This window comes from Phoenix dactylifera, chromosome 1 (assembly GCF_009389715.1).
Source record: "Phoenix dactylifera cultivar Barhee BC4 chromosome 1, palm_55x_up_171113_PBpolish2nd_filt_p, whole genome shotgun sequence".
Lineage (NCBI taxonomy): Eukaryota > Viridiplantae > Streptophyta > Magnoliopsida > Arecales > Arecaceae > Phoenix > Phoenix dactylifera.
In genome coordinates, this window is record NC_052392.1 from 22,561,403 (window position 1) to 22,575,386 (window position 13,984).

General features: G+C 38.0%; 1 protein-coding gene across 1 annotated transcript; it reads left to right on the plus strand.

The window, feature by feature from the left end:
* Positions 1-11,202: 11,202 nt before the first annotated feature.
* On the plus strand, positions 11,203-11,700 carry LOC120110985. The gene has a single exon (XM_039127133.1). It carries the CDS (start codon positions 11,203-11,205, stop codon positions 11,698-11,700), a length of 498 nt encoding a protein of 165 aa, XP_038983061.1.
* Positions 11,701-13,984: the final 2,284 nt, after the last annotated feature.

Here is a 13,984-nt window from a genome sequence, read left to right on the forward strand (position 1 = left end):
TCTTCTCTTTCTTCGGAGAAATGTGAAAATAATGTTACATGAACATCAAAGAGCTGTAAGGGATTATTATTATTATTACTATTATTATTATTATTATTTGAAGATGGAGTTGGTGCTCCAGGAGGCTTAGGGATATTTGGAGGAGGGCTATCCTTTGTTGCATAGCTCATTATTTATAAATCTCTTGTACCTGACGGCAACGGTGATGACAGAGAAGAATAAAAAGAGAAGGAGGAGGAGGAAGAAAAAGAAGAAGAAACATGTGGGTAAAAATAGTACTTGCAAGTGAATCTAGGACCAGATAAAATTATGTATTGTACTTGGAGCAACACAGAACAAGACTTAGGCTCTGTTTGGGAGAGCTGTTAGTAGTAGAGCTTTTGGAAGTAGAGCTGTCTGAAGCAGAGCGTTTATAAAAAGTTGTTTGCTGTGGCACTTTAACATGTATTTGGTAAACAAACTGAGAAAGTACTTTTGTGTGACAAAATGACCATAAAGGACATTAACAGTATTATACAACAGAGCATAATAAAATATAATATGTATTAATACATAAATATATGATATAATATAATATTAATGTAATGTAATATGATATTATTATAATATTGTATTATAACATTATATATTATAGAATAATAATTTAATATAATATTAAATTATTTAACTTAACATATCAATGTATTATGATATAATGTAATATAATATTATATTTATAGTATAATAAAATAATAAATATATAAAATATTATAATTATTATTGTAAATTCATTTTTCATCCTTCTAATGATCATTTATCTCTCTAACAAATTTTCTAGCTAGGTGATAAAATTGGTTAAATAATTACTAATATTTTTTTTATTTATTTAGATCAAATTATTTGCCACTCACTCATTATTTTTCTTTTTATTTATTTTATTTAGTTATTTATTTATTTATTATTATTTTATTTCATTGAAATATAGAAGGGTCGCCGGCCATGGGTGGTGGCCGGCATGGTGGCTGCCACCGTGGGCAGCCACGAGCTTCCAAAACACAAAAAAAAGAAAAAAAAAAGAGGAAGAAGGAACAGAGGCGGCGACGTTGAGAGGAAGAAGAAGATAGAGAGGGAGAGGAAGAGGATGGGTGAAAGAGGAAGAGGTGGAATGAGAGTTTTGGGGAAAAAAGTAAGATATAAATGGGGTATTTTGGTCCAAAAAATAGCTTTTCGACAAAGCTGAAAACAACATTTTCGGAAAGCTCCAAATTGGAGCTTCTCCCCGAAAGCTGTTTTCAGCTTCCTGCAAAAGCTGAAACAGCTTTCTAAAAATTTTACCAAACATTATTTTTTATCTAAAAGTACTTTTGGAGGATCAGAAAGTGCTTTTTGGCCCTCCAAAAGCTCCCCAAACAGGGCCTTAATTGAAATAAGACCTCACAGCCACTGTCTAAGATGGGATTAGCTAACCTTGCAGGCACCAAATGCCCGAGTTTCTTACAGTTCATTGTTCTTCGTATAATCTTCCCATGGTTCCTTCAAAAAAACCTCAAAAGTCCTCTACAAAGCTAAATTTTTAGTCTCGACATGTATGGAAAATGTCAAAAAAGGACCCACCAAATTTGAAGATGGGACCCGCAAGATCCGAAATTGTTTGTACACGAATGCGTGAGTTATACCGAGTACTCAGTAAATTATGGACAACTTCAAATCTTCGTTTTCGAGAGGGATGATCAACTCCGCAAATATCGATCGAAACTTGAACCCTTGTATAGGTATGCCATTTTAGAAAGCACAACACTTTCTAAAAATTTTACCAAACATTATTTTTTATCTAAAAGTACTTTTGGAGGACCAGAAAGTGCTTTTTGGCCCTCCAAAAGCTCCCCAAACAGGGCCTTAATTGAAATAAGACCTCACAGCCACTGTCTAAGATGGGATTAGCTAACCTTGCAGGCACCAAATGCCCGAGTTTCTTACAGTTCATTGTTCTTCGTATAATCTTCCCATGGTTCCTTCAAAAAAACCTCAAAAGTCCTCTACAAAGCTAAATTTTTAGTCTCGACATGTATGGAAAATGTCAAAAAAGGACCCACCAAATTTGAAGATGGGACCCGCAAGATCCGAAATCAGCTCTGGGATCACAATACTTACAAGCCCCGAGTTGACTGTTGACTAAATCTGGGCCCAGGAAATAACAAGTATGGGCCAAATAAACGAATAAGCCGGCCTGTACTTTGGGGAACTCTCATGAGTCATGTTTGGGTACCAAATCCCACTCCAACCCAGTGCAAACGAATCCGATGCGGAATAAAACTCCGGGTTCGAATCAAATCGGAATTATTCCTCAGCCCCACCAGGGCAACGTGGACTTAGTTCTGAGTCCATTACAAAAATCCATATATACTCAAGTCTTCTATCCGGAGGGGAAAAAGAAAAACTCAAGTCAGCTGAAGAAAATGAGATTTAGTTCTATAAACTCAGTTTCCACTTTTCCACTTTAGTCAAACACTTGGAATTAGACAAAATTCAGTTGAACTTATTTCTCCAGGCCATGAAAAAATCCTGCCTGGTTTTTAGTTCATCTAAATTAAATTCAACGTAGCCAAAACTCAAGGTATGAATCCCCTCTTTCAAACTCTTTAACTGGTGGAATCAACTTTAAACTAAACCGGACATTCCATGTCCTTGACTGCATTCTCAATTATATCATCTTTTATTAGCCGGATTCTTGATTTGTTATCAATTAATATACAGAATTTACCAATGATGTTTTCTTATTAACAACAATTAATTAGTATACCTTGATAGGTAATCATATCATGGGCACTTTTTTTCCTCTTTCCGCATTCTATTCAAGAATGCTAATAAAATTGTTCGACCGCCCATCTTATCGAACTAATAGCAACCCCATCACCAACATACGATGAAAAGTCAAGCCAATCAAGCAACTTGTAGAGCTGTTCGTCTAAAACACAAAATAAAATAGCATGACCTGCTAGCCTTCCCTATTAGTAACTATATTATTACTAATATTTAATTAACTTTGACCCTCAATGATTTACATGTTTTGCATTCTTTTACTCGCAGCACAATTAACTAATGTGGCATTGTGTCCACCCAAGGAAGGAGAACCCTAAAATGTTTTCTTCTGCATTCACCTGTTAGATAAGAAATAAGCAAACATTTATCGTCCTTCAAGACAACAATATTTTTATTCCATGCCGGCAAAACAAGTTTTTTATTATAGCAATCTTGATCCAAATCTTGAGTCATTGTTGCACAATAATGCTAGAATGTTACATCTAACTCCAAATACGCCTTCCCTCCATCATCTCAAATGCTATTATATACTTGCGCAGCGACGCCTAACCTCGCAGAATTAAACAATACTAGTTTATGCAATAAAATGGTCATCTTCCGTTGATCTGCTTTCCTCTCGTGTCATCTTCTGCCGTCCACTTGCCCATGTATCTACGCGAATCCCTACGTGACCTACCGTGCATTATTTAACGGTTTCATTGTCCCGGAAAATCCAACCGCCGTCCCCTGAGATCCCAAACGCACTTCACGTGTTACCACACCGACAGCATAAAAAAATATATTATCCCACCTTATTATTAAAAGAGTTATAGATCACACCGAGTGGAGCCCGAAAGAAAGAGATGAACAGCCTTTTGACCGTTCCTCTGTCTGTTCGGGTGGAGTGGCTGGAGACGCCAGGGAGGCGCGGTTTGTATTTTTCCACATCCATGTAACCATATACCAGCCACGACCATCCTTTGATTCATGATATTTGTATCATGACGAAAAATAGAGTGGTTTTCTTTCAGACCAAATATTTTTTCGTAAAGCTAATGGAGCTGCAGATTGGATGACCGTTTATGTGGCCAGCCATACGAATAGCATCGTATGAGTTAGAGATACAGAGCTGCCTCGAATACTTCAAAATATTTTGTTTTCTAATTTTATTCAGTATATTTGTACTCATCAGATATAAATCGTCCATCCTAACACACACACACAGACAGACACAGATCCAACATGATCTAACTTAAAAATGGCCATGGTATCTATGAGACCCTGGAACTGGGCCCAGTCTATTTGATCGGCCTAGCCCAAGCTTTTGGCCTCACGTGCGTGCACGTGAGGGCGCGGGATGAAGGGAGAAATTCATCCCAAAGAAGCCGGGATCGCCTAGTTTTTTTAGGGCTTCTTCCTTTTCCTTTGAAGCCATTCGAAGCAGAGCCGCCACGCCCAAGTCCCCTTCTAGTTGGGGGTCCTTCTTCCTTGGGCTACTGGCCGAGAGAGAGAGAGAGAGAGAGCCGAGAAGCCACAGCACGGGCGATTCTTTTCTTCCATTGCCGCCAGAAAGAAGCCGCCGGATCTTTGCCAGGGTTGAGGTAAGAGTTTCTACCCTTCATTTCTTTGTTATACCATTTGAAAAAAAAGAAAAAAAAAAGAAGAAATCGAACTCTATTAGACATGGTTCGATCCATGATGGGGTTTGCGAGTCTGCCCATATCCTTTTGGGGATATGCTCTTGAGTCAGCCTGCTATATTCTAAATAAGGTTCCAAGTAAGTCTGTAAATAAAACACCACATGAGATGTGGACTGGATGTAAGCCGATGCTCTCTCACCTTAGGGTTTGGGGGTGTCCAGCGTACGTCAAACGTTTGAAGACAGACAAACTTGAACCCAAGTCTTACAAATGTTTCTTTGTTGGTTATCCTAAAGAAACTAAAGGATATTACTTCTACTTTGCTGAAGAACAAAAGTTGTTCGTAAGCAATAGAGCTGTTTTCCTAGAGAAAGAATTTCTTAATGAAGGAACTAAAAGCTCTAATGTTGAGCTTAGAGAAGTTCAACATGTAGAAGACCCGACACCATCCACTGAACCAATTGAGTCGGAGTTGATTAGATCAGATCCAGAACCCATCTTAGATGCACCATTAAGGCGATCAGGTAGAGTACCACGTCAGCCGAACAGATACTACAGTTTCTTGGTCCGAGATGGGGATTCTATCGAACTTGATGAAAACGATGAGGATCCGATCACATATATGGATGCAATGCAGAGGTATGACTCTGATAAATGGCTTGGAGCCATGCAATCCGAAATGAAATCCATGAAGTTCAACGATGTATGGACATTAGTTGACCCACCCGAAGGGATTAAACACATAGGGTGTAAGTGGATATTCAAAAGAAAACGGGGCACAAACGGAAAGGTAGAGACCTATAAAGCTCGTCTGGTTGCCAGAGAATATCGTTAACGTTATGGTATTGACTATTACGAGACATTTTCTCCTGTGGCAATGCTCAAGTCCATTCGGATTGTGCTTGCAATAGCAGTACATTTAGACTATGAAATCTGGCAAATGGATGTAAAGACCGCATTTCTAAATGAAAATTTAGAAGAGGAAGTGTATATGATATAACCTGAAGGTTTTACATCTGCAGATGAGTCTAAAATGTGCAAGCTTTAAAGATCCATTTATGGATTAAAGCAAGCTTCTCGGAGTTGGAACATACGCTTTGATAAGGTAATCAAAACGTATGGTTTCATTAAAAATGAAGAAGAACCCCGCATTTATAAATGGGTCAATGGTTCAGTAATCATATTTCTAGTTTTGTATGTGGATGATATTCTTTTAATCGGAAATGACATTCCTGCATTACAAGGAATAAAGGTTTGGCTATCATCTCAATTTGCCATGAAGAATTTGGGAGAAGCATCTTACATCCTAGGAATGAAGATCTATAGAGATAGATCTAAAAGATTGCTTGGATTATCCCAATCCACATACATTGATACTATACTGAAGAGGTTCAGTATGATTAATTCCAAGAAAGGCTATCTTCCAATGGGCCATAGAATTAACCTCTCTAAAAGGGATTGTCCGACAACCCCTCAAGAAAGAGAGAGTATGGATAGAATTTCATATGCTTTGACAGTGGGATCTATAATGTATGCCATGACATGTACTAGACCAGACATGGCATACTCACTAGGAGTAGTGAGCAGATACCAGTCTGATCCAAGTAGCAACCACTGGAAGGTTGTAAAAACCATTCTTAAGTATTTGAGAAATACTAAAGATCAGTGACTTGTCTATGGTGATTCTAACTTAAAACTTGAAGGATATACTGATTCAAGTTTTCAGTCAGATCAAGATGATAGCAAGAGCGTGTCGGGATATATCTTTACTCTTAAGGGTGGGGCCATCTGCTGGAAGAATTCCAAACATCATACAGTGGCAGATTCTATATGTGAAGCAGAATACATCGCAGCATCTGATGCAGCTAAGGAAGCCGTATGGTTGCACAAGTTCATCACCGAGCTGGGAGTGGCACCTTCCATTGATGGTCCAGTTCCTATATTTTGTGATAACACTGGAGCCATAGCTCAGGCAAAGGAACCTAAAGCACATCAGCGGACCAAGTATATTCTGCGACGCTATCACCTGGTTCGAGAGATTATAGAATGAGGTGATATTGATCTTCAGAAGATTGATACAAAAGAAAATCTGACTGACCCATTTACCAAAATTCTCGGCATCAAAGAGTTCAACGAACACAAGTCGAAGATGGGTATTAGATACTGTGCCGATTGACTTTAGGCTAAGTGGGAGTTGTTGGAAATTTTATCCTAATAGTCAATCGTCAGCATATTGATGATTGAATTTTGTAAATGAATTGACAAATTAATAAAATGTTATTTGGCATTATTCATCATTTTACATCTTCAAATGAACTCTTATATGATGAAGTCCTTAGGACTTATTAATGATAAAGAAGGATTTATCTTCGAGTCCTTAAACCAGTTCGCGACCAAATGATATATTGTTACTAGGACGACAGTATTATCGAGATTAGGTCATTGTGTGACATATACGTTGGTTGTCCTCTTAACCAAGGAGTGTAGAGATACTGGTATGCCACACAGGTGAAGTGTAGGAGTATATTTCACTAAATATGACCAATTCCGGAACGCTCTACTCTCAACAGATGTTCCGAGTGGATATGGGTATAAGTTTGGCCCTCTGACCTGAGACCGCAACCTGTGACTAGCAAGCAACTTATTGTACTTTGGTACCGGACTACCTGAATTTCTAATTCAGTGACGGAAGATCACTGGGTGCAGTCAAGTACTTGCGTAGTCAGTTGTGAGTCGAGATGGAATTAACAGTAGATAATGTCTTGTGATTAATTTAGCAAAACCTTGGCCAGGGTAATTCCAGTGAGGAGTCATGGGATATCTAAAGTTAATCACATAATGGATGTACTAATTATAGGGTTGACAGTGAGCTCTAAGTCATCCCGGCATTAGGAGTCAAAGGAATTGAATTATACAGTAACCATAGTTCAGGATTCCAGAATATTTGCTTCGCATATATTTAGCCTATCCGGACGTCGGGTACCATTGTTAGATGGTCACATTGATTAGTGTAGGAAGTCGTTTCTGTACTACCGGCTTAGGTTCGAACCTATGAGGTCACACGCATAGAAGATTCCTGATTGATCAAGAAGGCTGATGAATGATTAAAAATCATTCAAGGGTAATTTGGTCAATTCGATTGGTAAATTATCTTATAAAATAATTAAAGTAATTATCGGAGGATTAATTAGTAATTAGTTTGCTAATGAACTCAACTGGATTGAGTAATTAGACTAAGGATGAGCCAAATTGAATTAGATTCAATTCTGGGCACAATCTGGTTTTTTGACCTGATTGAATTAGGTCTGAATCAAGAGGACTTAGGTTGACCAAATTAAATTAGATTAAATTTGTGCTTAATTAGAAATTGACCTAATTGGATTAGGTTCAACCCATGGTAATTGGATCATTCTAATTGTTAGGATTTAATTAAATTAAATGGGTTTGATCTGAAACTGTTCGGATCTTGAAATCCACCTGTCACATATCCATGCATGGCGCCATAAATTGATTTTTAATATGATTAAAAATTAATTTAATTTATTTAATGGTGCCATGGGATACTTGACAACATCATGGACCTCTTTCATCATCAGATGGGGTGACATGGAGAGATAAATTCATGAAAAAAATTGGATAAGATCAAATTCTCTCTCTTCATGGCATATGCCATCCTTATCTTTATCTCACTTCTAATCAAGGTTGAATTTCGAATTTAATCACCACAAAATCACCACGTGACCCTCTAATCTGATTGGGGGCATGAAAATTTCGAAATTGAAAGAGTGAAGTGGCAACATGATGAATGGTTTAGATTAGATCAAGCTTCATCATGTAATGGCGCATGAACTTGAATTTTGAATTCAAAATTCAAAACCCCACAAAATCCTCCTCAAATATGGGATGGTTGGCATGAAGTTAGAGAAGATAGCAACATTAAAAGGACCTCCATCAGCTGGTGGTCGATTAAAGGAAAAAAGAGAGAAAAAGAAGAAAAAAAAGGGAAAAGAAAAGAGAGGAACCCTAGTTCATGCATGGAAAAATTCTGCATTCAATCTAGCAGACTTCTTCCTCCTCTAAGTCCATCACGCCATTAGTGTTAGGGGTCCCTGATCATAAGAGTCTTTAGATCAGATCTAAGTCCTCTTCAATCCCTCTAAACCTTTCCTCCAAGTTCTTCCAAGAAGGCGGATCAAAAGTTGATAGCGTTGGGAAGATCAAATTTTAGCCTCAAAAAATTCTGCGCAATCTAGCACTTCCGCAGGATTGGATCTCTTCAAGAACTTCGCGTGTACTTCTCGTAGAGGCCATTCGTGTGCGTGGCTACGAAGTCAAGGGTTAGATCCACAATTTTCATCCATCATAAAAGGTATTAATCTAGTATTAATCATTTATTATGGTGTCAAGATCTAGGTCCGATTTTTCGAGATTTTACCCTCTTTTGGGGCTCCTCACGGAGATATCTCCAGAATCCATTCGATGGATATTCGGAGATTAATTGGAATAGAGTTCTTAAGTTTCAGATCTGATAGTTAATCTTGCACGAAAGTTTTAGCATAATTGTTTAAACGATTCCGGCATAATCCTATATGTTCTTAAGATGCTGATTTCTAGATTTGATCTTGTAAGCATGCATGAATTAAATTGTTTGATTCGATTTTTTTGTTGCATTTTAAAACTTAAAAAGAACTACGTATAGCTTGATCCCCCTTATGAAGGGGTACGTAGGCAACCCGATTTGGTTCAGCCATGGTTTTTTTTTAAAAAAATTCAGCATGCTTAATACCGAAGAACCTAGGATTCACTTTCACCGGCCGTCGCGGGCGCTGTCGGCCTTGACTTGGCCTCTTCTGAGCTCGCTGACCTTCCTTCGCAGGAGAAGAAAGAAGAAGAAAGAAAGGGGGGGAAGAGATGAAGTCGGGAGAAGCTTCTGGAGAAGAAGAGAAGAAAAGAAAGGAAAAAGAAAAGAGAAGGAAAGAAAAGAAAAGAAAAGAAAAGAAAAAGAAAAGAAAAGAAAAGAAAAAAAAGAAAAGAAAAGAAAAGAAAAGAAAAGAAAAAGAAAAGAAAAGAAAAGAAAAAAAAGAAAAGAAAAGAAAAGAAAAAAAAAGAAAAGAAAGAAAGAAAGAAAATAATAATAATAATAATAATAATAATAATAATAATAAAATAAAGGAAAGAGGGTGGTTTGCGGGTATGAACCCGAATCCGAACCCGAACCCGGGATGTTAGACACCTCTGCAGGGTCGGCCCTGGGAGAATGTTAAAATTTAAGTTATATATATATTATGATGAATTTTAAAAAAATATGATTTTTGGATATTAGGTTCTGCGAAAAATTTGTGAAATTAATTGGATTTGTTGTGGATCGCGTTCGAAGAGTAATGAACTGCCTTTTCTAGACTCTTCATTTATAAATATTATTTTTGTATCGAATAAATTGTTAATGAATTTATATGTGATTTATGAATTTTATGAGATGATGATTTGAATGAAAAATAAATATATGAATTGGAATAATATTTTTTGATATATTTACTGTTCTTGCATCGTATATGCATATTTAGATCGGATTATGATATATGTATTATGTTACAAAAGAATTTTGATGTGCATCAGATTTGGAACTCTCAGCCCGACTATGTTTTGGACCCTGCCAATTGGAGGTTATGCATTGGCAATTCTGGCCCCACCACACGGTATAAGTGTGGTATTCTGGCCCACTCCGTAGGGTATAAGTGCGGTTCTGTTTCTGGCCTAGCCACAGGGTATAAGTATGGTCGTAGTTAAAGATTGTTGAGATGAATGTGATTTGTTTCGAATTAGATTTATGATTATGTATATGGATATTTGAAAGATACATATTTCAATGAATTTGTGTTTGAAAAGGAATGATTATGTTATTATGTTGATTCATCGTAATTTATATTTATATTTTATGTTATTATATGAATTGACTAGTTAAGGTGTTTATTACTTACTGGGTTGTCTAGCTCATTGCACAATTTCTTGTTGTTTTACAGATTCCGAGAACTAACCTATCGGAGTTTTAAAATGGGAGAGCGACTAGAAGAACTAAAGCACAAGTCATCTTAGACTAGGATTTATTTACATTGATGTTTTATCTTAGACTATTGTTAGAAGTGTGAGACATTGCAAGGTTTCGTTAGTTAAAGAAATAAGCTTTTACATGCTCGTACTTTATTGTTCCGCTGCATATTTAAGAACTATGAGACCCTATAATTTGTATCGGTCAATGGAATAAGATTGCATTTATTTAACTGAAGTATTTTAGTTACATATTTGAGATATTTGGTTAAGATGCCTTGCATGCTCGTGGGAAGAGTTTCCTACGGGTGTGCGGCGGTTGGCGCGGACCCCCGGCTCGCAATCTCGGATCGAGGGCGTGACAATTTAAGTGGTATCAGAGCATGAATGGATAAATTTGAAGATAAGAAAATATGACATGACATGAGTGTAGGTGGGTAGACACTAGGGACATTGGGACGTTAGTTTATGATGATTGTAACAACCATCTTATATACTTGTAATTAATTAGAAAGCTTATTATTGGCATGCTGCTCTCTGATAGATATAGGTCAGGATGCCTCCACGTCGGATAAGAAAGACTACTCGCGGAGCTACTGATAAGGCAACAAACCCGCAAAATGGCAGCACACCCCAACAAGTTAGTAATATCCCTCAGCAGGAGAGGGTTGTGAGCCCTCAAACGGGACAGGAACCAAGCCTAGGCTAGGTTATGCATACCATAGTGGGCCTTATGTAGATGCAACAGCAGGTGCAACAGCAGTTGCTCCAACAACAAGTGCAGTTGCCCCAGACACAGCCACAGCAAGGACGAGGGGAACAGTGTGAACAACGTAGCAATATAGCTGAATTTAAGAGGCTGGCTCCTCTAGCTTTCAAAGAGACTACGAAACCGTTGGAAGTAGACAATTGGCTTACAGAGATGGAAAAAGCATTTGCTGTCTTGAGATGCCAGGATGATGAAAAAATTTTATTTGCATCGTACATGATGCAAGGTGAGGCATTCAACTGGTGGCGGATATTGGAACATAAATATGAGCAGGATAGGGAGCCACTCACTTGGAAAAGATTTCGAGCAGCATTTTATGATAAGTATTTTTCTCGGAGTGTAAGGACGCAAAAAGAGCAGGAGTTTATTCATCTAAAGCAAAAGAATATGACTGTTGCAGAATATGAAGCTAAATTTACCGAGCTAGCCAAATTTGTTCCAAAGTTAGTCGAGGATGAGCTAAATTGAGCCCATAAATTTGAGATGGGACTAAAGACTGAAATTAGAAAATAAATGGTACCTTATGAATTGACTACCTATGCAGCTGTGGTAAATAAGGCTTTAATAATTAAAAGGGAAGTTAATGATGAACGGTTGGAAAGGAAAAGAAATTAAAAGGAGAGGAACGGGTCAAATAAATTTCAGGGGCAGAGCAATGAAAATGCCGAAAGTTCTAATAGAAAATCAATGAGTGACAACCCTAAGCAGATGAATAGCAATAAATATTCCAGATGTGGTAAGGCTCATGTTGACAAGGATTGCCATTGGAACATCGGTGCCTGTTTTAGATGTGGCAAGATAGGTCATAAAATTGCTGACTGCCTACAAAGAAACGAGAATAGATCTACTCCGGCAATGGAAGGAAACCAGGGGCCAAAGACTCAAGGAAGAGTATTTGCACTTACACAGCAAGATGCATAGGCTTCTGATGTGTTGACGACAGGTATTAATCTAGTCCCAATATTTATTTCTATTTATTGTCTAGCCATGCCCACTGCTCTTTGTTAGACAACTCATTATGCTGCTAGAAAAGATTAAATAGTAACATAACATTTTTTTTTGATTAATTGTCAAAAGAAGAATATGAACTTTTAAATTTCGAAAGTGTTCACACGGATGAAGATATAATAATAAATATACCAATAAGCAAGTAATTCTAGAAAAAAAAATCTAAACTTGACATGAGTATGCTGAGGTTTAAATTAGTGTGTGCAGAGAAAGTGTGGTGAATGGAATTATTTGACATTGGTCAGACAAGACGACTTTGATTTAAAGAGTATTATGACTTAGTTTGGAAGAAGTATTCTCTACTCTTGAACTGCATGTATGAAAATTTCGTGGACGAAATTTTTTTTAAGGGAGGAAGGATGTGAGACCCTGGAACTGGGCCCAATCCATTTGACTGGCCCAGCCCAAGCTTTTGGCCTCACGTGCGATGCACGTGAGGGCGCGGGATGAAGGGAGAAATTCATCCTGAAGAAGCTGGGATCACCTGGTTTTTTTAGGGCTTCTTCCTCCTCCCTTGAAGCCATCCGAAGCAGAGCCGCCATGCCCAAGTCCCCTTCTGGTTGGGGGTCCTTCTTCCTTGGGCTACCGGCCGAGAGAGAGAGAGAGCCGAGAAGCCACAGCACGGGCGGCCTTTTTCTTCCATTGCCACCGGAAAGAAGCCGCCGGATCTTCGCCGGGGTTGAGGTAAGGGTTTCTACCCTTCATTTCTTTGTTATACCATTTGAAAAAAAGAAAGAAAGAAAGAAAGAAGAAGAGAGGGAAGAAGGAAAAGGCCTACCGTCGCGGGCTCTTCTTCTTCTCCCATCCGCATGCCTCCTTCGCGGGAAGAAGGAGAGGGCCGGCGGCGAAGAAGAGAGGGAAGAAGGAAAAGGCCTACCGTCGCGGGCTCTTTTTCTTCTCCCATCCGCATGCCTCCTCCGCGGGAAGAAGGAGAGGGCCGGCCTTCGCGGGCGCCGCCGGCCTTGACTTGGCCTCTTCCGAGCTCACCGACCTCCCTTCGCGGGAGAAGAAAGAAGAAGAAAGAAAGGGGGGGGGAAGAGATGAAGTTGGGAGAAGCTTCTGGAGAAGAAGAGAAGAGAAGAAAAGATAACGAAAAGAGAAGGAAAGAAAAGAAAAGAAAAGAAAAAGAAAAGAAAAGAAAAAAAAAAAGAAAAGAAAGAAAGAAAGAAAATAATAATAATAATAATAATAAAGGAAAGAGGGTGGTTTACGGATATGAACCCGAATCCGAACCCGAACCCGGGGTGCTAGACACCTCTGTAGGGTCGGCCCTGGGAGAATGTTAAAATTTAAGTTTTATATATATTGTGATGAATTTTAAAAGAAAAATATGATTTTTGGATATTAGGTTCTGCGAGGAATTTGTAAAATTAATTGAATTTGTTGTGGATCACTTTCGAGGTAAGTAATGAACTACCTTTTCTAGACTCTTCATTTATATAATATTATTTTTGCATCGAATAAATTGTTAATGAATTTATATGTGATTTATGAATTTTACGAGATGATGATTTGAATGAAACATAGATATGTGAATTGGAATAACATTTTTCGATATATTTACTGTTCTTGCATCGTATATACATATTTAGATCAGATTATGATATATCTATTATGTTACAAAAGAATTTTGATTTGCATCAGATTTGAAACTCTCAGTCTGACTATGTTTTGGACCCTGCCAATTGGGGGTTATACATTGGCAATTCTGGCCCCACCACAGGGTATAAGTATGGTATTCTGA

What these genes read in the sequence shown, in the direction of transcription:
- LOC120110985 (XM_039127133.1), top strand. Translation starts at nt 11,203, where the DNA reads ATGCAACAGCAGGTGCAACAGCAGTTGCTCCAACAACAAGTGCAGTTG.